This window comes from Bombyx mori, chromosome 5 (assembly GCF_030269925.1).
Source record: "Bombyx mori chromosome 5, ASM3026992v2".
NCBI classification, from domain to species: domain Eukaryota; kingdom Metazoa; phylum Arthropoda; class Insecta; order Lepidoptera; family Bombycidae; genus Bombyx; species Bombyx mori.
Genome location: NC_085111.1, coordinates 12,768,730 through 12,796,163, shown reverse-complemented (window position 1 = coordinate 12,796,163; position 27,434 = coordinate 12,768,730). Strand labels below are relative to the sequence as shown.

General features: G+C 41.0%; 2 protein-coding genes across 4 annotated transcripts in view; both read right to left on the bottom strand.

The window, feature by feature from the left end:
• Nucleotides 1-14,155, bottom strand: part of nAChRa5 (nicotinic acetylcholine receptor subunit alpha 5) — a 55,777-nt gene extending 41,622 nt beyond the window's left edge. For both annotated transcript variants that reach the window (NM_001173340.1, NM_001109922.1), the window contains 1 exon segment: nt 13,865-14,155. In NM_001173340.1, coding sequence (NP_001166811.1) covers nt 13,865-13,913 — 49 coding nt within the window. In that variant the 5' untranslated portion in view covers nt 13,914-14,155.
• A 6,113-nt stretch (nt 14,156-20,268) lies between these two features.
• On the bottom strand, nt 20,269-27,065 carry LOC101740833 (uncharacterized). Of its 2 annotated transcripts, none has more exons than XM_038011252.2 (2): nt 24,748-27,065; nt 20,269-21,875 (listed from the first exon to the last, which is right to left on the bottom strand). In XM_038011252.2, exons 1-2 carry the CDS (start codon nt 26,464-26,466, stop codon nt 21,747-21,749), a joined length of 1,848 nt encoding a protein of 615 aa, XP_037867180.1. In that variant the 5' UTR covers nt 26,467-27,065; the 3' UTR covers nt 20,269-21,746. The 2 variants fall into 2 exon arrangements, with proteins under 2 accessions (XP_037867180.1, XP_062524461.1); XM_062668477.1 differs by having other exon boundaries at nt 20,269-25,725; nt 26,250-26,403.
• Between the last annotated feature and the right edge of the window lie 369 nt (nt 27,066-27,434).

Genomic DNA, 27,434 nt, shown 5'->3' with positions numbered 1-27,434 from the left:
CTGAAGCCATAGACATCTTAACGTCACACATCACCTCGACATTAGATAGGTCATCGAAACAAGTTGTAGCGGAGGACTTCCTTCACCGCTTCAAATTGTCCGACGATATTAGGGAACTCCTTAGAGCTAAGAACGCCTCGATACGCGCCTACGACAGGTATCCTACCGCGGAAAATCGTATTCGAATGCGTGCCCTACAACGCGACGTAAAGTCTCGCATCGCCGAAGTCCGAGATGCCAGATGGTCTGATTTCTTAGAAGGACTCGCGCCCTCCCAAAGGTCTTACTACCGCTTAGCTCGTACTCTCAAATCGGATACGGTAGTAACTATGCCCCCCCTCGTAGGCCCCTCAGGCCGACTCACGGCGTTCGATGATGACGAAAAAGCAGAGCTGCTGGCCGATACATTGCAAACCCAGTGCACGCCCAGCACTCAATCCGTGGACCCTGTGCATGTAGAATTAGTAGACAGTGAGGTAGAACGCAGAGCCTCCTTGCCACCCTCTGATGTGTTACCACCCGTCACCCCGATGGAAGTTAAAGACTTGATCAAAGACCTACGTCCTCGCAAGGCTCCCGGTTCCGACGGTATATCCAACCGCGTTATTAAACTTCTACCCGTCCAACTCATCGTGATGTTGGCATCTATTTTCAATGCCGCTATGGCGAACTGTATCTTTCCCGCGGTGTGGAAAGAAGCGGACGTTATCGGCATACATAAACCCGGTAAACCAAAAAATCATCCGACGAGCTACCGCCCGATTAGCCTCCTCATGTCTCTAGGCAAACTGTATGAGCGTCTGCTCTACAAACGCCTCAGAGACTTCGTCTCATCCAAGGGCATTCTCATCGATGAACAATTCGGATTCCGTACAAATCACTCATGCGTTCAACAGGTGCACCGCCTCACGGAGCACATTCTTGTGGGGCTTAATCGACCAAAACCGTTATACACGGGAGCTCTCTTCTTCGACGTCGCAAAAGCGTTCGACAAAGTCTGGCACAACGGTTTGATTTTCAAACTATTCAACATGGGTGTGCCGGATAGTCTCGTGCTCATCATACGGGACTTCTTGTCGAACCGCTCTTTTCGATATCGAGTCGAGGGAACCCGCTCCTCCCCACGACCTCTCACAGCTGGAGTCCCGCAAGGCTCTGTCCTCTCACCCCTCCTATTTAGCTTATTCGTTAACGATATTCCCCGGTCGCCGCCGACCCATTTAGCTTTATTCGCCGACGACACGACTGTTTACTATTCCAGTAGAAACAAGTCCCTAATCGCGAAGAAGCTTCAGAGCGCAGCCCTAGCCCTAGGACAGTGGTTCCGAAAATGGCGCATAGACATCAACCCAGCGAAAAGTACTGCGGTGCTCTTTCATAGGGGAAGCTCCACACGGATTTCCTCCCGTATTAGGAGGAGGAATCTCACACCCCCGATTACTCTCTTTAGTCAATCCATACCCTGGGCCAGGAAGGTCAAGTACCTGGGCGTTACCCTGGATGCATCGATGACATTCCGCCCGCATATAAAATCAGTCCGTGACCGTGCCGCGTTTATTCTCGGTAGACTCTACCCCATGATTTGTAAGCGGAGTAAAATGTCCCTTCGGAACAAGGTGACACTTTACAAAACTTGCATAAGGCCCGTCATGACTTACGCGAGTGTGGTGTTCGCTCACGCGGCCCGCACGCACATAGACACCCTTCAATCTCTACAATCCCGCTTTTGCAGGTTAGCCGTCGGAGCTCCGTGGTTCGTGAGGAACGTTGACCTACACGACGACCTGGGCCTCGAATCTATACAGAAATACATGAAGTCAGCGTCGGAACGGTACTTCGATAAGGCTATGCGTCATGATAATCGCCTTATCGTAGCCGCCGCTGACTACTCCCCGAATCCTGATCATGCAGGAGCCAGTCACCGTCGACGCCCTAGACACGTCCTTACGGATCCATCAGATCCAATAACCTTCGCACTAGACGCCTTCAGCTCTAGGAGCAGGCTTAGGGACCTCGGTAACCGTACTCGTCGAACTCGACAAAGAGTTCGCCGTGCAACCTAACCCATGAATCAGCTCGCTGAGTTTCTCGCCGGATCTTCTCAGCGGGTCGCGATTCCGATCCGGTAGTAGATTCATTCGCGAAGCAGCTGCTCTTGAGCTGTTAGGTCTCCTTCGGAGGCGCTCTGGTAGCTGTTAGCAAATCCCACCCCTCCTGGCTGAGCCTTTGCTCGCCCACCTGTCCTGGTGAAACTGGAAAGGCCTCCGGGCCACCAGTAATCCTTCAATCATAAAAAAAAAAAAAAAAAAAAAAAAGATCATAAAATCATAAAATAGGAGTATCCGGTTGGGTTTTCTCAAACTCCCGCTACGCTCTCCTTTCATCTATCCATGATCTCAGTACTTGTCTATAGTTTCTCCATCTCTTTTCTCATACCACTACCTTTAAGAAAACTCTTTGAATCTTTTCTCAACTTTTATTTTTATTGCTTAGATATGTGGACGAGTTCACAGCCCACCTGGTGTTAGGTTACTGGAGCCCATAAACATCTACGACGTAAATGCGCCACCCACCTTCAGATATAAGTTCTAAGGTGTCAAGTATAGTTACAACGGCTACCCCACCCTTCAAACCGAAACGCATTACTGCTTCACGGCAGAAATAGGCGGGGTGGTGGTAGCTACGCGCGGACTCACAAGAGGTCCTATCACCAGTGAGATAAGAGTGAGATAACTAATAAGAGAGTACTAGCGACCCGCCCTCGTTTCGCCAACAACCTAGATACCGAGTGCAGCGCCATATGCTGGGCTGATTTTTGAATCTAAACCACCCAGGGCGCCACCCAAATGCATACAAAAAAATCACTCAAATCGGTCCAGCCGTTTAGGAGGAGTTCAGTTACATACACACGTACAGTAGAATTATAAATATAAAGTTGTTACAAACCCGCTCTGGTAAATATTACGAGACTGTTTCACTACTGCAATCTTATGTTTTGTATGTGGGCATTCACTTAATCAGTACTCATTTTTAGTATTGTAAAAATGTTGCTAATTCACATTTCAGCCGAAGATGATTGCTTTTTGGTAGAAACAGGCAAAACGATGTCGCCAACCTTATATATGTGAGCTCAATCTGCCCTAGTAAAAATTTTTAAGATAGGAATTTGGAAGAGGTTGGTAGTTTTTTTTATTGCTTAGGTGGGTGGACGAGCTCACCAGTTACCGAAACCCATAGACATCTACAACATAAATTCTGCTACTCACGCTGAGATGTGAGTTCTAAGTTTCAGTTTTAATAGCACAAAGATGTGTTCCTTGAAACCGGAACATAAGTGTTTTACGGCAGAAATAGGCAGTTTTCTCAGCATACGTAAGTCCCAACAGTAATACTTACGGTTTGTTCAAATATAATCGCATTAAATAGTAGCATAAAATATTGTGTCGTAATGGTAGAAACTCGAAGAAGTAACTAATGCCAGAAAAGCTTATATATCTTTTATCTTCTAGCTTCCTACTACTTTTGTTACTAGCATGAATATATTAAATTTTCATAGAACATTCGAAAGCTATAATCAAAAAAGAACATAAAAACAGACACCATATCAGTATAGGTAATCAATTTGCTAACCAACGCAAATATGTTTTCCGTGTTCACACAATGACAGGGAAATTTATTAGGAAAGGTACACAAAAAATCACTTTCGGATAATAAGAATCCTTTCACACATTAAAGAGCAACGCTAACAAAGGACGACATATAAATATGAAAGAAGATCGGTCTTAAAAAGTTTTTGGAACGAAGTTCCTTATGGGACGATGCGGAGGGGTACCCTAACCGGGAAAAAACGTCCGTAACGTAAGATTTTTATTAGTTATGCACACAGTGTACGACTTCACTTTGTAATAACGTACAAAAAATAACATATTTTTGTATCATTCATTGACCACGATCTCAGAGCGTTCGTTTGCGCAATACACTAACTCTTATGCAAACAACCATGAATGAAGTGTACCACAATAAGTTCCCACGTTACCGGATGACTGTGGGTTGTTGCGAAACCTCCAGTTTTATTTTCTTTATACCTCGAATATAACTTAAAATTAATATTTTTATAATAAGGAACTTCGTTCCTATCCGGTGTCCCACGACACCACACATCTTTTTTATTTTATTTATTGATTTAGCTCCGTTTTGAGTAAATGAATGGATTTTTATAGTATTTTGCAGACTTGAGTTAGTAGTGGAACAAGTGAATGACATAGTACCGATTGCAGCCAAATTTTTTTTATTTTTTTATTGCTTAGTTGGGTGGACGAGCTCACAGCCCACCTGATATTAAGTGGTGTTATGTGGTTACTGGAGCCCATAGACATCTACAACGTAAATGCGCCACCCGCCTTGAGATATAAGTTCTAAGGTCTCAGTATAGTTACAACGGCTGCCCCACCCTTCAAACCGAAACGCATTACTGCTTCACGGCAGTAATAGGCGGGGCGGTGGTACCTACCCGTGCGGACTCACAAGAGGTCCTACCACCAGTAAAAAACCACTTCCTTCGATTTTTGCGGTACATAAGCATAGTTATAGCTATTTTATAGTTTATTCTCGCGTTTTTATTATTTATTTTCGCTATATGATCTACCAAATTTCAAATAATTGACAGATTTAATCACAACAATAATTCTTGAAATAATAACATTACTCATATGGAAGGCTTAGCGTATTAGATGGTTTAAGTACATCGTGTTATATTATTTTGAGTATGTATCACTAACATGTAATCAACTTTTAAATCTTCACTATTTCAAAGTGTCATTTAATTTAATTAAATTCAATAGTATTTCAGACTTTAAATAGACAGAACAAAACGAAACGAATCCAAAGACTTTTCCACTTTTACATTAAAGCTGTTTTTTTTTATGACTGATGGATTACTGGTGGCCTGTAGGCCTTTCCAGTTTCACCAGGACAGGTGGGCGAGCAAACGTTCAGCCAGGAGGGGTGGGATTTGCTAACAGCTACCCGAGCGCCTCCGAAGGAGACCTAACAACTCAAGAGCAACTGCTTCGCGAATGAATCTACTACCGGATCGGAATCGCGACCCGATTAAAGTTGTCCGTAAGCTGGAAGTTTACGGCTTCGTTGTTTGAAATGTCAGGCGCAGATAACAAATCGCCTTGACCCGCGGTCGCCAACGTCAGCTAGGACAAACGAACCACGAGCTGTCATCGCTTTATAATTATTTAACTCGCCTGCCATAACTTCATCCAAGTTTCAATTCAATCTCGAACTGCTGATTCCTTTCGTTTGCCCGAACGCCAAACTGTGTAAATAGGTGGAAATCGATGGAATCAAACAAACTTCATAAGAATTTATTCTTTTAGAATATATCGGCACTATCGTTAATGTACCTATGCATAATACCTATTTCTTAAAAGTACTTGCGTGTCACCAGCGGCTCTTTAACAATTGCACGTTTTCCGATCACGTGCCAACAATGGAACAAGATTACAATTCAATTGAATAAAGAACGCCTAAACGATCACGAACAAGCAAACATGGGAACAAACATGTATGTCAGATGTACACATGTATGTTAATTGTAATTAAAACTTACACGACTTAAAACTCGAAAGTACTATGTCATATAAGCAGTAATGCAATTATTTAAAACAACGAATTATTACTGCACTTTCCTTTTCTTTTAATAACGGTAACTGGTTATACAATTTAATTTTTTTTGAAAAAAATTACAAAATATGATAGGACTTGGAAGGAGGACTTGTTCTTAATGAAAAATAACTTCTTCATAAAATTGATTACAAAGGTCCTTTAAAGAGAACGACCTATTTACAAAGTAAATTATTGGAACAAGGAAATGTTATCAAGAGTTAATTGCTAGAACGTAGACACTACTACATTGAAACCTGTCTGGAAACCAAGCCCTCTCACAATATTTGCACTGATTATTATACAAATATAGATTAGATGAGATATTTGTTTCAGCTGTCATGGAAGTTATGATAGCTCCCGAGACAATATCGTTTTAATCAATCTTAATATTATTATAAATTAATATTTTATTATTAATCATACAAATTATTCATTTGGGTACAATCTAAATAGAAAACCAAATAGATCGCTTCATTATTTACATCATATCATAGTTTTACTTTATAGTAGACGAATCAGAAATTTAAGCTGAGCCAATGGTAAATTCCCAACATTTTGTTTAACTCATTGTATCAAAATATACAAAATATTTTAAAAACAAAACAAAACTGTTAAATAGTCGAAGGACGTTTTCCATCTTTATTAAAAGTTTTACAGAAACAAATAAGCAAGGGGTTTGTATACGCGAAAACTTTTTATTTCAGTGATTGAATTCAAAAAATCAAACAAGCAAGCTTATAAAAGTTAGAGCCGCTCATAAAGTTAGCTTCTAGCGAAACTTTTGGTGAACTCATTTGAAATTCCCTTATTTAGCTGCCTGTTCTACTGTCAAAGACGAAAGCAACTAAATATTGAATGAGATACGTTCCATCATAAACTACAACCTATAAAAGTGGAGCTGATAATTTTTTTAATAAATACTTATAGTATACACGTATGATAAATATTGTGACCTATAAGATATGACTGTGGATTTGTGTTTTTTTTTATCAATAGATAAATGGATTCATTGTTGACCTTATGCTAAGTGCTACCGGAGCCCATAGATATCACAATGTTAATGCAATGGGTGGCTACGCCCATCTGAAGACTGAATCTCATTTGAATTGCGTAAAGGCTGTCTCACCCAGCAAATGGAAACCCAAGACTACGGCAGAACTTACTTCGAGGCACAAATATATAGATTGGTGATGTGGATTTATAATATGCCCTACCACCGGAAACGAAGTAAGTAATTATTAATCGGCATCTAGGCGGGCTTCGGATAGTCTACCGACCGAGAGGGCTGGTGGTCCTGGCGCCGACGACCGCCAGTCGGGCGTCCCGAGGGGAAGGGTGATGGGAGAGATGTGCTCCGCACTAAACGCTTCACTTTCCCTCCTTTGCCTTTTCATGAGTTCTGTCTCATGCGCGGTTTGGCAGTTGGTTGTCGAGCGACAGGAGGTTTTAGTTGGTTTGACTCCGACATGTTTCCCTTCCATTTCCAGTGGAGGGCGGAAGTCCGGCGATTTTCTCCTGACCAAAAAAAAACCCACCGGTAACGCAGTTTCTCAAGCTGCGTGGAGCAAGCACGTTGTGATGATACAGCCTCCAGTCAAATTTTAATATCGAAGTAATCTCGACTTCAAGGGAATAATTACTAATAAAAATTGCCGACTATTTAATTAAATTACTGACTAATTAAAACGAAAACTAAAATGTTTAATAGTTGTTGGTTTTTGTTACAATTTCTTTTAGTAGTAGTTAGTTTTTAGATGTTTACCTTAAAATATGATAATTGATAAAGTATAAAACATGTAAAAAAAACTACAGACTGAACTGAGAAACTCCGCTTCCGATCAATTAAAAATATTTTAAATAGAGTAATTTTAATAACGCAAACTACATACTTACTTATAAACTCTTAATAAATAACACATAAAAAGAAAAACAAAACCTAATTATTTTTTTAGTTATATATAAGGTGGGCTTAAATACCTAGTTTAATACTTACCATTTATCGAATGTATAAATTTTTATTGCCTCTGCAGACAGACAAAAATGCTTCCGCTAAATGTATATGAAACATCAATACAGATCTGTTCTAACCCTTGAAATATCTATTCATTCAAATATGTAAACAGCTTTGATAACACGAACGAAAGCTATTTATCTTAACATCGAATCTGCATAGTAGGCGAACCAAGTATCAATATTGAAATTCGATTTAGTTTTCGGTTCGTCAAATCTGATTGATTTACGATCGCAAGCTAGTACCGACAGTGAGTGTGTTATGTTTCGTGAAACATATCGCCATTTCGGATCATCATCACCGTCTTGTCCTGACATATTATTAAACGGTACATTTATTTTATCTTTTCAAATATGAATTATGAATTCTTGAATTCAAATATGAATTTGGAACCTAAGGATTCAAGCTTAGCTGGAATAGAACGACCGTGAATAGAGGTTTTATATTTATTAATTTTCAGTTCAATTTCAGTAAATACGATTAAAGCTATTGTTATCTTTTTTTATTAAAAGACACGATTTATTTTACTCTAGATGTTTTGCTCAATTACAAAAAACTAAAGCAATGGAAATTTATTACTGGTGGTAGAACCTCTTATGAGTCCGCGTGGGTAGGTACCACCACCCTGCCTATTTCTACCGTGAAGCAGTAATGCGTTTCAGTTTGAAGGGTGGGGCAGCCGTTGTACCTACATATACCTTGTACTGAGAGCTTAACATCTAACTATCTATCTAATCTTATAAACTGTCCATCTAACATAACTTATATCTCAAGGTGGGTGGCGCATTTACATTGTAGATGTCTATGGGCTCCAGTAACCACTTAACGCCAGGTGGGCTGTGAGCTCGCCCACCTATCTAAGCAATAAAAAAAACCAACCAGGTCTATATAATAATTTGTAGGTCAATAACATTTTCCAAACATTAACTCATCTCTTTGACTGATATTATTTCCGGTTTTGGCTGATTTCCTTACTGCAGTCCAAGTACGTCTGCCGGTGAAAAAACTGTTTTCTTTTGAGTGATGTTACTTTTTCTCACACTGTGCCAAATCGTGACTGATAACTAACATATAAGCCTTGTCTCATGTTTTGATCGAAGAAGAAATCTTTTTTGTCACATCACTGAAGACATTACAAGGCATTATTAAAATTAAATTTACTGTTTAATCTCAAATAATTTTCATTTTACCATTTACGTTTAAGCTGTTATGTAGTTCTGATTAGTATACGGCTCGAGAAAACCGAATATTAGAAGACGTCTCAAGCCATTAATCTGTTACGTGACTTATATACGTCCTGATCGTGTAACTAAAAACCGTTCGTTAAGAAAAGATTCCAATTACAAGTTAACTTTCTTACGAGCGCCAATTTGGGTGCTTATTTATATAGTGTGTATTTTTATGGAGACAACGGAATGAGATCTAATTATTACTGTAATTGCAAAGATAAAACCCCCCAAAAAATAAGTCTCAATCTCTATATATAACAATGAATTGCTGTTCGTTAGTCTCGCTAAAACTCGAGAACGGCTGGACCGATTTGGCTAATTTTGGTCTTGAATTCCAGACAAGGTTTAATGCTCTTGAATGATTTGTGGAAGTCCAGAGAAGGTTTAAAAGGTAGATAAATATGAAAATGCTTGGAATTAAATAAAAAGATAAATTTTCCGGACAGATCCCTTTGTTTGTTTTAAGTTTATTTTATAAAAAAGCTTAGGTCTTTTATTTATCGATTGAGTCACTACGAAATCTGCTGGGTCAGCTAGTTGTAAATACAAATACGTTACTGTTCATACTTAGGGTACTGCTTTGAGACAATACCGTCGACTATCAGTAATTGCCCAAATTAGGATCTGCTCGAATTTAATTACAACTACGAGGTGCTATGCAAAATACATAAAAATTACAACAGCTTCTAAGATTTAATCTCCAGCATAATTGAATGATTCGACAAAAATACGCCGAGGGTCGTTCTTAACATGCCTCGGATTCTTTAAATAGATACAATTAAAATGGAATCTTCCTTGAGAATAAAAGAATACAACATAAAAATGCAGACAGACTCAAAATGAAAACAAACCACATCCTTTCTTCGTCACAGATAAACTCAGAAGATGATGTTGGAAACCCAACAAATTGGTATAAAACCTTTTTTATTGTTGTCGTTGTGGTTTTTGACATTACATTTGAATTTTGAACTTTGGAATGTCGTAGTTTTGTCATTCTTTTTTTTCCGTGCTATTGTACGCGATTTATAAAATTTCTAAAATATAAAAATTTTATACGTGCAATCCTCGCGAGTTTATTTATCAAGTTCCCTGCCAATCCTAATCATACAGTCCATTACAGATGATATGAAACCGTGTAAGTTCATATCAGTATCAGCCTTTTTTTTTTTTTTTTTGTCAGGAGGAAATCGCCGGACTCCCACCCTCCACTGGGGATGGAGGATGGGGCATGTCGGAGTCGAACCGACTAAAACCTCCTGTCGCTCAACAACCAACGTCCAACCCTCGCATGAGACAGAACTCATGAAAAGGCAAGGGGAGGAGAGTGAAGCGTTTAGTGCGGAGCACATCTCTCCCATCACCCTCCCCCTCGGGACGCCGGGCCAGCGATCGTCGGCGCCACGACCACTAGCCCTCTCGGTCGGCAGGCTGTCCGAAGCCCGCCTAGATGGCGCCGGTTTGAATAGGTTATCCTACGAAATACCCCGCTGGGTCAGAACCAGCGTGGGTCGAGGATAGCCGGCCTTCCATCACCCGGATGCTCTTGCGTAAAACGCGTGCAGAGCAGCTTGCACGTCGTCTTCTTAGGCCCCCTTCGCCGGGCCCCAGACCGACATATGAGGGGGACCCGAAACACTTAGAGGGCCAGGGCTAGGGCGAGATCGGCCTCCCTGGCCCCCGCTCGACGGCGGCGGGCTTGTGCGTCTCTCACGCGCCCCGCCGCCTCCTTCTGCGAGATGGTGCACTCGCAGAAGTCGAGCATCGCCTTCCACGACTCGTCGTTGCCGAGCATCGATGCCACAACACTCGGCAACGACAAGTCGTTTCCTATTTTTGCGACAAGGACACGGCGCCACCCCTCCCATGCGGGGCAGGCAACGCTCGTTGCCAGTATCAGCCTAAATCAATTTCTATACTACATATTTCAACTCAAACGAATAAATTACAAGCATAAAAGGTTTACCAAACTAAACGTAATATCCGTTTCCTGTGAAGGACATCACTCTCCATTGAACTGGTCGGACTGTGACATCACAAATAATGGCTGATAGACGTGACAAGGGTCTCAGAAACTTCGAAGTGATCATGTTTGTTTTGAAATTGTTAAATACATAATGGTAATACATAATGTTAATACATAACAGTAATACATTATGACACTTTGTTCTTTCGAGTTACTTAAATACACCGTATTTTGAAACATATGGTGAAAATAATTCACAAGAGTATATTAGTTGCTCTTTTTTTTTTCTTTTTTTCTTAGATGGATGTACAAGCTCACAGCCCACCTGATGTTAAGTGGTTACTGGAGTCCATAGACATCTACAACGTAAACACGCCACCCACCTTGAGATATAAGTTCTGAGGTCTCAGTATAGTTACAACGGCTACCCCAACCTTCGAACCGAAACGCATTACTGCTTCACGGCGGAAATAGGCGGCGCGGTGGTACCTACCCGTGCGGACTCCCAAGGGGTCCTACCACCAGCGATTACGCAAATTACAATTTTGCGGGTTTGATTTTTATTACACGATGTTATTCCTTCACCGTGGAAGTCAATCGTGAACATTTGTTGAGTACGTATTTAATTAGAAAAATTGGTACCCGCCTGCGGGATTCGAACACCGGGGCATCGCTACATACGAATGCATCGGACCTTTTATCCTTTAGGTCACGACAACTTCATAAAAACTTCAACTTTCCTACTTGTTGAACTCGATTTTTTTCGGTCGTGAACTAATATGGATTGCACGCTTCATGTCTTAATTCGGGACGATATCTTCATTAACATATAACAACTATAATAATATCTTAATTGAAATGTAATTGCACATACTTGGCTGCTTGCTCCTGAGATGTGATAAACACTTCTCAGAGTAGCCACCACAGTATTATAATATAAAGTAAGTATAGGTATGTGTATATATGTGTGTGTGTGTGTGTATTTGTATGTATATATATTGTTTTGTATATATTATTATATGTAATGTTTACTGTGTGCACTAGGTTTGTGTTCCTAATTATTCTTTCCTTTTGCGGGCCTACTGGAAGAGATTTCAACATGAATTAAGTAGTGCCCTTGTACTCTGTATCCTTATTGTCGTGTTTCTTCTAACAGTTGTGTGTACAAAGTATATTAAATAAATAGAATAAATACAACGAGAACATAACAAAAACCCAAAAACTACCCTATACAAATCAACGTTGATGTCAAAAAGTATTTTTGAAACATAGAGCTTCGAATTTATGGAGGGGGATTTTAATGAATAGGTACTCGTAAATTATTCTCAGTAAGCTTCATAAATTGGTTTCATTTAATGAATTACAGACGTCGGGTTTCCGCTAATCTGTATTAATTTAAAGTGTAGGTAGGTAAGGTGTTAGAGAAGCGTCATTTACGGATGAAGCATAATTGCAAATTATAAGATCTTTAGATAGGCTTTTTACTGGTGGTAGGACCTCTTGTGAGTCCACGCGGGTAGATACCACCAACTTGCCTATTTCTGCCGTGAAGCAGTAATGCGTTTCGGTTTGAAGGGTTGGGCAGCCGTTGTAACTATACTGAGACCTTAAAACTTATCTCAAGGTGGGTGGCGCATTTACGTTGTAGATGTCTATGGGCTCCAGTAACCACTTAACACCAGGTGGGCTGTGTGCTCGTCCACCCATCTAAGCAATAAATAAAAAATAAAAAAATGTTTTCTGATAATTTTGTTCATGATTAATTTTCTCTTCGTTTTTAGTCAATTCTTGTCTTCTCGTTTGAATATGTTTGCCGTGTTTCAAACACTTTACAGTTTGAAGGTCACGGGTAACTCTGTGGTTTAATCAACTTCTTGCAATCAACGGCGCAGTTGCGTAATTTAAACAAAAACCTTTAAAAAAAATTACGGATAGAAAGCTCTTAAGAGATCCTGGCGTTTTAACTTTGATCAATACTTTTATATACAACCCAAAAAATGTGTGTAGCAATTTCTCACACCCTGAACTACAATGCTTGACTTTATTCTAAATAAAATTAGAGAATTATACTGAACTTATGGACTTAAACGGAATAATTATAAAGTTTTGTTTATTTAATTTGTTAATGCATGTCATTGCTTACAGTATTATGATTATATGATTAATTGATTGTAATGCATATAATACTTGTTTTTTTGGATTATTGGAGGCGTATTAACTTAAAACAGTGAAATACGATAAGGATACTTGAAGATGATTGAAGTTATCGTCGCTGTAAAGTAACAATCGTATTGAATAAAAGGTGTGGTTGCACACAGATAACTGATTGAAAATGTTTTTTCCACGAACTATGATAGCTGAACAACTTTTCTTCAGAATGCCAATCATATGCTTTAAGATAGTTTAGTTTCAGTGTTTAATATTTAATATTGACATCTCATAAAATTTATTTAAAAAAATTATGTTATATATAAATAAAAAATATTTAGCAGCGGTATGGAAGAGAATAACGATTTTAAAAGCTTAATATTTATTTATAATACATATTTATAGTCATACTGTATCTAAAACCGTAATGCAGTAAAATGTGTGATCATTCAAACAATGAATCAATAACAGTGAAAAATGTTAACACTAAAAGTTACTTAAATGTAATAAAGAGAAAAAAATTTTTTTGGAACACGTACAAGACAATAATAAGTATGTATATCTAGACTAAGACCGAAATATCTTTAATCTTTATTAATCCTGAATATAGGTATTAACTCCGACAAAAAGTAGACTCCGAACCTGTAGAATATTTACTAGAATAGTCAAAATCACTACTAACTAGACCAACGTAGAGATATAAGCTTCCTTATAAGTTACAAACAATATATGCATTTTCAAAAGTCTCGATTTGGGAAAATAAAGTGGAAAAACATTTGCTTCTTTTTTGTTTGACACTGATAAAAATGACCAATAATAATAAGCTTTCAAACTTACCTCTGATACACAATATCACTAAAATAACAGCTAGCTTCCGTAGGGACATCGTAACGCACGGTTTATTACCGAACTTTAGTGTCACTACTTTACTTCGGTACGAGCATAAACAAATAATATCAGTTCATACCCTAACATCTTTTTAGATAGTGAAAACAATCGCTACCACTGCATTCACGTGTTTTGGTAATAAACTTTTACTACTACGTTCGTAAATGTGGCTTAACGAACCATGCAGAAGTTGCGTGTCCGCGGCGACATCTTGCGGCAGCGGCCGCGGCTGCGAGCGTAGTACTGAAGCACAGTCGTAGGCGAGTGGCTACATCGCTACGAAATAGCTTCCTACGCGCCTGCGAGCGTGAGAAAGCAGAAAAGCGCTTCTAGATTTTTTTTTGTTTTGTTTTAAATCCTTTAAACTACATTCTGAAAACACGAATTTTACGAAAGAATTTTGATTTACATTTTAAATCGCAGATGTTTCAATTCTGATTTTTTTTCACGAAACATGATGTTCTCTTTCGTGTTTTTCATATTGTGTATTTCATTTCAGTTTTGTGGATCATAAAATGAATCAACAATATTTGGAATTGTTCAGTTATTTGATATTTTTTTCAATTTTCAAAAACTTTACAGTTTTCCGGATCACGAATTACTCACACTTAAAACTACTTTTAGTTATTATGGTTAAATAATTTTAGAACTGGATTAAAAAAGAATTACGAAAAAATATCTTCAACATTTCAAGGCTGCTTTGCAGTACAAGCTCTTATAAAATAAATGTGCTGAACTTACGTACCAGCAATTAGGGTGATCGTGTGGCTGAAGTAGGAAATCGTTCCACTTAAAGATTTGTCGGCCACTGTACTCGTGTGCGGCTGTTAACCACTGGGCTGATACCGGTAATTGTAACCTGGAACTAGTAAATGTTTTATTCCAAGAATTTTTCGCGCATTTTAGAAAATACATGTAATCAGAGATACATACAGTGTAATTGAGAGAAATTGCTGGCTTTTTCTTTGCTCCTTTTGCACACAAATTATGTCTATTCTGTTCAATATTAACCAAACGTTTGAACCAAACAATGGTACAAGAATTTTCATGAGATAAAGCCGAAAACCGATAAGCATGAAGTTTACAAATTTTTGCTTTCATTTTATAGCAAATTGGGAAATTTAGATTGAAGAGATATTACAAAGTTTTTAATAAGCTTTCACGGTGTTCTTGTTCTATCTCAGCGCTTTATTCAATATCAGGTTTGGCCTTTGGCTTCGTCCACTTGATCAGTTTATTTAATTATGGGGCTTTTTGATTTTTAGATTTTCAGGCAGGCTTAAGGAACACTAGGTCCATAGTGGCTTAGTGGCCTTTGGTTTTTGGTGTAAGTGAATCTCTTTTTTTTCGGACAGGGATCGAACCTCATACAAGATGTCCGCACCTAAGTGGCGCGCGTGGTTTATGGGACTTTAACGGTCTGCAGATTTTGGAAGCTAACCGCAGCCCAAAAATAAGTGGATCCCTGGATAGTTTACACTTATAATTTTTTTTTTTTTTTTTTTCTTATTGCCTAGATGTGTGGACGAGCTCACAGCCCACCTGGTATTAAGTGGTTACTGGAACCCATAGACATTTACAACGTAAATGCGCCACACACCTTGAGATATAAGTTCTAAGGTCTCAGTATAGTTACAACAAACAAAAAAAAAACTTTTCCTATGCAAAAAGTTCATTTTTGTTTTATTTCAAATATCAAAATAACTCGATTTGTGGCAAATATACGTCTAACAACGGCGATATGTGTACTTAATAATACAGATATAAATCGGTTTAGAAAATTACATGTTCAAAAAATTTAAATCGCTCTAAGCATCGACATGAGCACGAAACTAACTCAACCGTGAACTGGAATCAGTCAATCGACACACATTAGCTCCGACTGGGATCAATAAAATTCGTTCAATTTCTAAATACCTCTCAAACAAACAGGTCTAGCGTCATTATAAGCCCGTAATAGCCTCACCGGTAAGAATACCGACCGCCCTAATCCTAGGCTCGTCTTAAGAACCAGTGAAACATTCAATATATTACAAATCGAAAAATCAGTATTTAGATTAAATACATTGCTAACTTGACTAGGTTGACTAGGTTGACTAGGTTGCGAAATATCGTGGGCATTAGCAGGCTGAAAAAAGACTATGATTCTTTTCATTTACGATTGTAAATAATAGAAAGAACTTGTGAACATTGTTATGTTATAATGAACGTAGGGCTTGTATTTCAGGCAAACATAATATCTGTGCTTTTTTTAAACGAACTCATTGTTTTATGTGCAAGGGAGGTATTTTCGTAGCTGAGGTGAGCTGTAACAAAGCCCATTTTTTCTTTGCTTTATTAATGCTTTTTTTTTTTTTTTTTTTTATGATTGGAAGTTTACTGGTGGCCCGAAGGCCTTTCCAGTTTCACCAGGACAGGTGGGCGAGCAAAGGCTCAGCCAAGAGGGGTGGGATTTGCTAACAACTGCCCGAGCGCCTCCGAAGGAGACCTAACAACTCAAGAGCAATTGTTTCGCGAATGAATCTACTACCGGATCGGAATCGCGACCCGCTGAGAAGATCCGGCGAGAAACTCAGCGGGCTGATGCATGGGTTAGGTTGCACGTCGACCTCTTTGTCGAGTTCGACGAGTACGGTTACCGGGGTCCCTAAGCCTGCCCCTAGTATTAGAGCTGAAGGCATCTAATGCAAAGGTTATTGGATCTGATGGATCCGTAAGGACGTGTCTAGGGCGTCGACGGTGACTGGCTCCTGCATGATCAGGATTCGGGGAGTAGTCAGCGGCGGCAACGATAAGGCGATTATCATGACGCATAGCCTTATCGAAGTATCGTTCCGACGCTGACTTCATGTATATCCGAATTGATTCGAGGCCCAGGTCGTCGTGTAGGTCAACGTTCCTCACGAACCACGGAGCCCCGACAGCTAACCTGCAAAAGCGGGATTGTAGGGATTGGAGGGTGTCTATGTGTGTGCGGGCCGCGTGAGCGAACACCACACTCGCGTAAGTCATGACGGGCCTTATGCAAGTTTTGTAAAGTGTCACCTTGTTCCGAAGGGACATTTTACTCCGCTTACAGATCATGGGGTAGAGTCTACCGAGAATAAACGCGGCACGGTCACGGACTGATTTTATATGCGGGCGGAATGTCATCGATGCATCCAGGGTAACGCCCAGGTACTTGACCTTCCTGGCCCAGGGTATGGGTTGTCTAAAGAGAGTAATCGGGGGTGTGAGATTCCTCCTCCTAATCCGGGAGGAAATCCGTGTGGAGCTTCCCCTCTGAAATAGCACCGCAGTACTTTTCGCTGGGTTGATGTCTATGCGCCATTTTCGGAACCACTGTCCTAGGGCTAGGGCTGCGCTCTGAAGCTTCTTCGCGATTAGGGACTTATTTCTACTAGAATAGTAAACAGTCGTGTCGTCGGCGAATAAAGCTAAATGGGTCGGCGGCGACCGGGGAATATCGTTGACGAATAAGCTAAATAGGAGGGGTGAGAGGACAGAGCCTTGCGGGACTCCAGCTGTGAGAGGTCGTGGGGAGGAGCGGGTTCCCTCGACTCGATATCGAAAAGAGCGGTTCGACAAGAAGTCCCGTATGATGAGCACGAGACTATCCGGCACGCCCATGTTGAATAGTTTGAAAATCAAACCATTGTGCCAGACTTTGTCGAACGCTTTTGCGACGTCGAAGAAGAGAGCTCCCGTGTATAACGGTTTTGGTCGATTAAGCCCCACAAGAATGTGCTCCGTGAGGCGGTGCACCTGTTGAACGCATGAGTGATTTGTACGGAATCCGAATTGTTCATCGATAAGAATGCCCTTGGATGAGACGAAGTCTCTGAGGCGTTTGTAGAGCAGACGCTCATACAGTTTGCCTAGAGACATGAGGAGGCTAATCGGGCGGTAGCTCGTCGGATGATTTTTTGGTTTACCGGGTTTATGTATGCCGATAACGTCCGCTTCTTTCCACACCGCGGGAAAGATACAGTTCGCCATAGCGGCATTGAAAATAGATGCCAACATCACGATGAGTTGGACGGGTAGAAGTTTAATAACGCGGTTGGATATACCGTCGGAACCGGGAGCCTTGCGAGGACGTAGGTCTTTGATCAAGTCTTTAACTTCCATCGGGGTGACGGGTGGTAACGCATCAGAGGGTGGCAAGGAGGCTCTGCGTTCTACCTCACTGTCTACTAATTCTACATGAACAGGGTCCACGGATTGAGTGCTGGGCGTGCACTGGGTTTGCAATGTATCGGCCAGCAGCTCTGCTTTTTCGTCATCATCGAACGCCGCGAGTCGGCCTGAGGGGCCTACGAGGGGGGGCATAGTTAATACCGTATCCGATTTGAGAGTACGAGCTAAGCGGTAGTAAGACCTTTGGGAGGGCGCGAGTCCTTCTAAGAAATCAGACCATCTGGCATCTCGGACTTCGGCGATGCGAGACTTTATGTCGCGTTATAGGGCACGCATTCGAATACGATTTTCCGCGGTAGGATACCTGTCGTAGGCGCGTATCGAGGCGTTCTTAGCTCTAAGGAGTTCCCTAATACCGTCGGACAATTTGAAGCGGTGAAGGAAGTCCTCCGCTACAACTTGTTTCGATGACCTATCTAATGTCGAGGTGATGTGTGACGTTAAGATGTCTATGGCTTCAGCGGTATCCTGAGGAGACGGGATAGAGTCCGGGTTAAACGGGAGCAATGGTGGATCAGATTCAGCCAGGCTGATGCCCAGCGTGTGCCAATCCACCACAGTCCTCGTGACGGGAACGGAATCGGGAGCGCGACCGAGCTTCATAACGACGGGACGGTGGTCTGAATCTAACTCTGAAACTACTTCGATCGAGTGTAAGCGCAGAGTTACGTTTTTTAATAACGCTATGTCGAGTATATCCGGGCGATGCGCGATATTTAGCGGGTAGTGAGTCGGGGTTAGCGGAGCGACGATATCGAAGGCGAGATCATCGACTAACGCGTCAAGCCGCCTGCCATTCGGGGTTGTGGTGTGTGAGTTCCACCTGATGTGTTTACAATTTAGGTCGCCCGCCAGAATGACAGAGCTCCCCATACCGAGCAGCGCCTCGATATCACTGCTTAGAACGATCTTATCCGGTGGAAGATAAACGGACGCGATAACGATCGGCGCGTGTCCCGTCAGTGAGATTCGGCACACTGATGCTTCGATATTAGCGAGCGCGGGAGGATCGAGCGGGACGCAATGCAGGGCTCTTCTATAGTAAATGACGGTACCACCACCACGGGCAGAGAGCCTGTCGTTCCTGACCATGTTATAGTTCGCGATTTTAGGGTCACGGCGCGCGGGCTTAAGTAGGGTCTCCTGCACTAAAAAGATATCAATTTGGTGGTCACGCAAAAAGTCAGAAACCTGATCACGTTGATTTGCGAGACCGTAAGCGTTAAAAAATCCTATCGTTACGGATAGGGGCTTTATTCTACTTATATAAGCCATTGATTACCGGCGGAGTGAGGGGAGGACGTACGTATTTAATGACGCGTATACGTCGGCGTATTCCTGCACAACGGCGATAAAGTGTTGTGCAGTGGAGGCAGCGCGAATGGCGTCGCCCAAAGCGTTAACGCGCTCAAAGTTGATCGACTGAAAGAAGTCGATCGCTAAAGCGAGATTGTCGGACGCGGTCGGAGGGCAAGTCGCGGGAGAGGGACGAGTCGCGGGGGCGGGACGAATCGCGGAGGAGGGAGTTGTAGCCGTGTTCGTGTACGGCAGCGGTTTTGCCCAGGCCGAGACACTGGGCACCGCCGCCGGAACGAACGCTGGCTTAGCCTGCGACGCAGAGGGTGCCGAGGCTTTGATGTCTGGGCCGGAAGCTCGGAGGCGGTTTTGGCGGGCGACGCGGCGATTTATTTTAGAGGCTCGAGGGCAACCACGGTAATTCGCGGGGTGACCCTGTGTTCGACACAGGACGCAGCTAGGCGGTTCCGTCGCGGTTTTTTGGTCGCGAGCGCAGAGGGCCGTGGCGTGATCGCCCAAACACTTAACACATCGGGGGCGCGCGTGACAGTTACGGGAAGAGTGCCCGTACAATTGACAGTTATGGCACTGGCTAGGAGTGCCTTTTTTATGGGGGGCTTCGACAGCGATACCAGAGAGCCTACAGACGGTCTGTGTGTTAAAGATTTTCTTACCCTCGGGGGTAGGCTGGAGAGCGACTAGAACCATATTATATGGCTCCCTACCGCGACCGGTGTGCATACGGTGCACAGAATTCACTGGTAGGCCTTGTTCTAACAGGTCGGCTTTTACGAGCTCTATGTAGTGGACTGTATTATTAGGATGGGCAAGGAACTTGTTAAATAAACTCGCGAGGATTGCACGTATAAAATTTGTATATTTTAGAAATTTTATAAATCGCGTACAATAGCACGGATGAAAGAGAATTACAAAACTAAGACATTCCAAAATGTAAAATTCAAATGTAATGTCAAAAACCACAACCACAACAATAAAAAAGGTTTTATACCAATTTTGTTGGGTTTCCAACATGCTGCGGCCTCAGAAATGATATATTTTCAAGAAAGTTATACAATACTAAATTAATGTAATAACTTACACTCATCATTTCTTTATGGGATAAAGACAATCTTTATAATCATGATAAAATTTAACATTTAAGAATTAACTTTAGACACAAAATGAGGAATGCAAAGTTAGCCTCTAATCAGTACATCATATTAAGAATACAAAGGTTAGCTCAAAAAATACATTGAGGAATCTTTATACCTTGACATATATATAGCTACATTCGGATGTTCTGTGACCTTATAAATAAAATACAATAACACATATTTCAGAAGTTTAACACTCTATATAAATTGACTTTTAACATTTAAATTGAAAAGCTTTTGTGTGAAACAATGTATTAAATTAAATTAATTAACAGAACTTGACATATTTTTATCTCAACATTAAAATAATAACACATTAATTATTATCAAAAGGTAACAAACTTACACCTGACAGTGACCTTCTATAAACTTTACCATTAGGGGCAGTAACGTCAAAGGCTCGTACTTTACCATCCCCACCTGGGAAAACCTTAGAGATTCTAGCTAACGGCCAATAAAGAGGAGGTGAATTTGGTTCCTTCAATAATACCATCTTACCTACACTAATATCTGGTAAGGTATCGCGCCATTTCGGTCTCGCTTGTAAAATATTTAAGTATTGCCTATGCCAAGTTTTCCAAAATGACTGTTTCATACTCTCAACTAACCGCCAAAACCTAAGTCTATTAACTGGCGTTTCTGAGATATCTGGTTCAGGGAAGCTAGTGAGCGGAGCTCCCACTAAGAAGTGACCTGGAGTGAGGTAGCTGAAATCTGTAATGTCTGTAGAAACGGACATCAAGGGTCTAGAATTTAAAATCGCCTCTATTTGGCACAAAACCGTATTCAATTGTTCATATGTAAGTACAATCTTCTGTAAGACCCGTTTCAAATGAAATTTCATACTTTTAACTGCAGCCTCGGCCAGACCAGCAAACACAGGCGAATAACTTGGTGTAAAATTAAACTTAATTCCAAGCCGATTAGAAAAATTTTGCACCTGCGTTTGATGATCTTTGGAGCTGTTCAGTCTGTACAAATCAACTAGATGGTTGGCTGCTCCCTTAAAGGCACCTCCGTTGTCGCAATAGATGTTGGTGGGCATTCCGCGTCGCGAGATAAACCTTTTAAAGCAGGCTAAAAACGTTTCGGTAGACAAGTCGGAGGCAAGTTCGATGTGAATCGCCTTGGTATTAAAGCAGACAAATATACAAATGTAACCTTTAGTTAGTAACGCTCTTCTAATTCTCGAGTTTTTTATCTGTATCGGCCCAGCATAATCTATACCGACAACTTGGAAAGCTCTGGAGGGCGTCACACGATGTGTAGGGAGAGACCCCATCAGCTGCTTTGCACAAGTCGCCTTCATTCTGAAACAGTTTAAACATTTGTGAGTAATCTTTTTAACTTGACGTAAACCATTCAAAAGCCAATATTTCTGGTTTAACTGAGATAATAATAACTTGGGACCAGCATGAAGGAGTCTGAGGTGCTCTCGCGAAATAATAAGGTCGGTTAGCTTGGAACCCTTCGGAAGGATCATAGGATGCTTTTGATTATACGAAATAGAAGCATTTTGCAACCTTCCCCCAACACGTAACAAACCTTGGTCATCAATAAATGGATGCAAAGGTTTCAGAGGGCCCTTAATATTCTCACCTGTTCGCAGTAAGCTTAATTCCTTACTGAAGTAATATTTTTGTTCATGCTTAATCAATAAAGATAAAGATCGCTCGAGTTCTTTACTATGTAAATAACTAGTTTGTATTTTAATATTGTTAGGTTTGCTGTTATGACAAAAACGTAAAATGTACGCCAAAACTCGTGTCATTTTATTGATATCAGAATATTTTTCTAACATATGTGAGATTTCTTTTTGTTTCAGAGTGAGTAATATAACACCAGCAATAACTTGGGACCAGCATGAAGGAGTCTGAGGTGCTCTCGCGAAATAATAAGGTCGGTTAGCTTGGAACCCTTCGGAAGGATCATAGGATGCTTTTGATTATACGAAATAGAAGCATTTTGCAACCTTCCCCCAACACGTAACAAACCTTGGTCATCAATAAATGGATGCAAAGGTTTCAGAGGGCCCTTAATATTCTCACCTGTTCGCAGTAAGCTTAATTCCTTACTGAAGTAATATTTTTGTTCATGCTTAATCAATAAAGATAAAGATCGCTCGAGTTCTTTACTATGTAAATAACTAGTTTGTATTTTAATATTGTTAGGTTTGCTGTTATGACAAAAACGTAAAATGTACGCCAAAACTCGTGTCATTTTATTGATATCAGAATATTTTTCTAACATATGTGAGATTTCTTTTTGTTTCAGAGTGAGTAATATAACACCAGCGGACGTGGATGCAACAGGAGCTGTCTTCATCTCGGGTAGATTGTCCGCGTTTTCTTTCAGTATGTTTTGACCAAATGTATACTCCCTTTTATGCAGGAACTCAGGCCCGTCCCACCACATAGAGCAGGAATGAAGTTCTGGTGGACCCAGCCCTCGACTTATGTAATCTGCGGGATTCTCATGGGTGCTGACGTATCCCCAGTGCCATCTATTGGTCAACTGCTGTACTACTTTTACTCTGTTCGCCACATATGCTTGCAATTTAGTAATTTCTGTGTGAGCCCATGCTAAAGCTATTTGTGAATCAGAAAATAAAATAACATCATCAATTTTAATTTTAATTTTGAGAGTGTCATACATTTTGGCTGTAAGTTTTGCTAATAGCAGCATAGCGTTTAATTCAAGCCTAGGAACCGTTAAAGACTTCTTACGCGGATTGATTCTAGACTTCGAACAGAGTAAAGAGACAGTCACTTTACCTGCTTTATCTATTACGCGCAGATATAAGCAAGCCCCGTAGCCTGTGGAGCTGGAAGCGTCGGCGAAGCCGACGATCTGTACTGCTTCGGCGTCGTCAGGGACCTGAATGTTTCTTTGCAAATATATAGGTTCCATTTGCGCTAAGCTGGTAGCAAAATCAGTCCATTCCTCTCTTACCTGCGGTGGTGGACAAGCATCCCAGTCCACTTTCTCGCACCACAGTCTCTGCATGATCACCTTAGCCTTTACTATAATCGGACTGACAAAGCCTAGAGGATCGTATAATTTGGCAATGTCACTCAATATCTGTCGTTTTGATATAGAATTTAATGAAAAGTTATTTGGGCATTTAATGACAAAACAATCTTTCTTTGCGTCAATTGTCATTCCTAGGGCCTTGATACTGCTGTTTTCTTTTTGAACTTCAATTTCATCTAACTGTCTCTCATTGAAAGGAATATCAACTAATATCTCATCGCAGTTAGACGACCATTTATGCATTTGGAAGCCACCCAAGCTTAACAAACGTTTTAGCTGCTGTTTCGCCTCATGTAAAGCCGTTAAATCGTTATCCGAATATAAAACATCATCAACATAAACACAATTCTTTATAATGAAGGAAGCTAACGGTAAGTCAGCTTGATGCATGTTTGCAAGCTCGAGCAGACATCTGGTTGCCAGGTAACTTGAGCATTTTAAGCCGTACGTGACAGTATCTAAGCGAATGCACCGAATTGGCTCATCAAGCCTATCGCGCCACAAAATATTTTGCAGCGTAGTGTATTCTGGATTGACCATAACATTCCTAAACATTTTTTTAATATCGCTATTGAACGTGTAGTCGCCAAGCCTATATAAAGTAATAATTTCGAAAAGATCTCTTTGCACTATAGGACCATTGAGTAAAATGTCATTGAGTGAAACTTTATTTTTTGTCTTCATAGAACCATCGAAAACTACACGTGTACGCGTGGTTTTGCTCGCCTCGTTAAGCACCGCATGATGGGGCAAAAAATATATAGCGTCCGAGTCAAAATTAAAAGACTGAAAGTCTACAAAGTGAGCATGGCCCATGTCAACATATTGATGTATGAAATTTTTATAATCTGTCAATAAATTTATATTTTTATGTAATTTTTTCTCAAGGTTTAAAAATCTATATAGTGCAAGATCAAACGATTCACCTAATGTCGCATTGACCTCGTTTAGGGGAACCTTTAGTGGCAAATCCACTTGAAATCTATGATTCGAAAGTTGAACTGTGGCCTTAAAGTTATTCTCGACTATGTCATGCTCAGCATCCTTTTCTAGGAATGCTTCTGGAACCTTTTCGGTATCCCAGAACTTAGTTATGGTAGTAGCAATGTCAGATTCACATGTACATAAAAGTGAAACAATTTTCGTTACCTCATGTTGAGGTGGCAGACCACCCGCGATAATGTGACCAAATTTAGTGTTGATAATCTGTGGCGTTCCTTTACTCTGGCTGGCCGGGTCGACTGGAGGCTGGCGGCGCGTCGCGCACGTAGAGTTGGTCGTCGCCGGTAGCAGTGCCTGAAAAAATACACTGGCTCCAATTAGCATATTAATCTCAGATGGTTTATAAAACTCATCATCGGCCAGCTGAATATTTTTTGGAACAACTACTGTGGATGGGTCTATCGGGGTCTGTGGCAATTTGCATGTTATCGTGTCCACTACATGACAATTCATGGAAACCTTGAATGGGGTTTTCATCGAGTGAACTTCTATTGGTACAGAATAATGAACTTGGTTTTTGTTATTCGTGACCCCTATAATATTAGTACTGTCTCGCTTAGGAGTCAAACCTAAAACCTTCAATGCCTTAGTAGTGATAAGTGAAGCTTGAGAGGCGGAGTCCAGTATGGCCTTTATGCGCACCTCCCTGCCATCACTGCTGAAGACCTTTATGCGAGCTGTGGGAATCAGAACATTATTATCATTATTGCCAGACAACATAATAACGGCTTCAGCCTTTTCTTCCTCGCGATGCAGCAATGAATGATGCCCTTTTTTGCATGTACTACATCGAAAATAGAACCTACACTTGCCTGGATGTTTGTTCAAACATATATTGCACAGCTCATTTTTTTGTGCAAAAGATATTCTCTCCGCTGAAGGCAGAAGTTTGAAATTTTTGCAGTTATAAATCTTATGTTCAACTGACTTACAGAAGTAACATTCTCGCTTCTCCTTAGCGGTCACTGCGTTGACTACTTTGGTGGTAAACAACTTGGCTGCGGATTGTCCAGCATTCTCCATAGCGAGCGCTCTTTTTTCAAGGAACGCTAGAAGCTGGTCCACAGTGGGGTCCATTGTGTTGTCCCGATCCAGTTGGTATTCGCGTGCTGTACGTTCATCTAACTTGCGGGTCAAAATCAACATTAAAATTGGATCCCATTCATCTACCTTCGCCTCCATATTTTTGAGGGCAGCCAACGTTTGTTTAATTGTTGACACAAAATGTCTTATATTGCTAGGAGAAGGTTTACTAATAACATCTAGATCTAGCAATGTAGATAAAAGCTCTGTCATTATATTATATTTATTATAATATCTCTGGTCCAGTAACCTCAGAGCTTCCTTGAAGCTGGACCCTATAAGAGGCAAATTAATTATTAAATCTAAAGGTTCTTCCTTTAAAAATGATCGCAAATAATGCAGTTTTTGAATGTCATCTAAAGAAACATCATTTTCGATAACTGATTTGAACATTTCTCTAAATGTGATATATTTCGAATATTGACCCGTGAACTGCGGCATTTCTATGGTAGGTAACTTTATAAGCCTTTTTTGGGGTGTCGGATTAGGCGGAGCATTGGCCTTTCGCTTGTTAAGCTCAGCTTGGTAGCAAGCCATGATGCCAAAATATTTGTCATCGTACTCACCTGAGTCCTCTTCATCAGCCGGGTTAGTTGCCAGAATTCGGCCGCAATAATCGCCGTATTTGCGGAACGCTACAACACAACGCTCTAAGCGGCATTGTATAGTTTCCGTAGACAGTCTTTCGGTTTCTCCCAACTGGTTATAGAGTCTTGTAAGTGAGCCTTTGACGTAACGACGCTTTCCTATTAAATGGGAAAGCACCTCCTGGCTCTCTACCATTTTGCTACACAGATTTGAAACTAGCTTATAGTAAAATAAAGTCTCTAGGTTACTCGCGACTCGCCGGTAGGTAGCGCCACTGCAACGCGTCGTCCAAAAACGTCTTCGTTGGAATGGTAAATTTGAAGCACACGCGCGGGATAAACAAAAGACAATCGGCTTCTGATACGAATGGTATCGCCCTCTTGTCTTCTCGTCAAAATCCCTGATTTAGCTTGCTCCTTTTCGGTGCAGCTTACACTGCCTCCTGGCTTGCCGATACAAATTTTTTTTTGAATTAAGTTTTCGCTCTTTCAATCGCCGGCTTCGCCTCGGCGTGTTTATTATCTTTACAGAATTCCTTTTCTTCGGCCGTAACGGACCAATTTATGTAGTGGACTGTATTATTAGGATGGGCAAGGAACTTGTTAAATAAACTCGCGAGGATTGCACGTATAAAATTTGTATATTTTAGAAATTTTATAAATCGCGTACAATAGCACGGATGAAAGAGAATTACAAAACTAAGACATTCCAAAATGTAAAATTCAAATGTAATGTCAAAAACCACAACCACAACAATAAAAAAGGTTTTATACCAATTTTGTTGGGTTTCCAACACTCTACATCTAACTCTTTAGGGATTCCGCGTATTACAACGCGGAGTTCGCGCTCCTCCTGGAGCGTATACGTATGGAAACTTATACGCTCCTTACGGAGGTAAGAAGAGAGGGCCCTATGGTCGTCGGGTGTTTGAACCTTAATTTGAATGCCGTTCGCGAGGTTACGGGCATTCGTGAAATTTATATTTTTGGCCTTAAGGGCCAGGCAAACTCGATCCCAAGCTGCCTTCTCCTGAAGGATAACCGGGGGAGGGGTCTGGGTTTTATTTTGTGCCACCGGACGCGGCGACGGAGTGGCACGGGCTGGGGGCGCAACGGGAGTCTGAGGGCGGGGGCGCGACGCGTTCACGGCTTTGCTAATTTTAG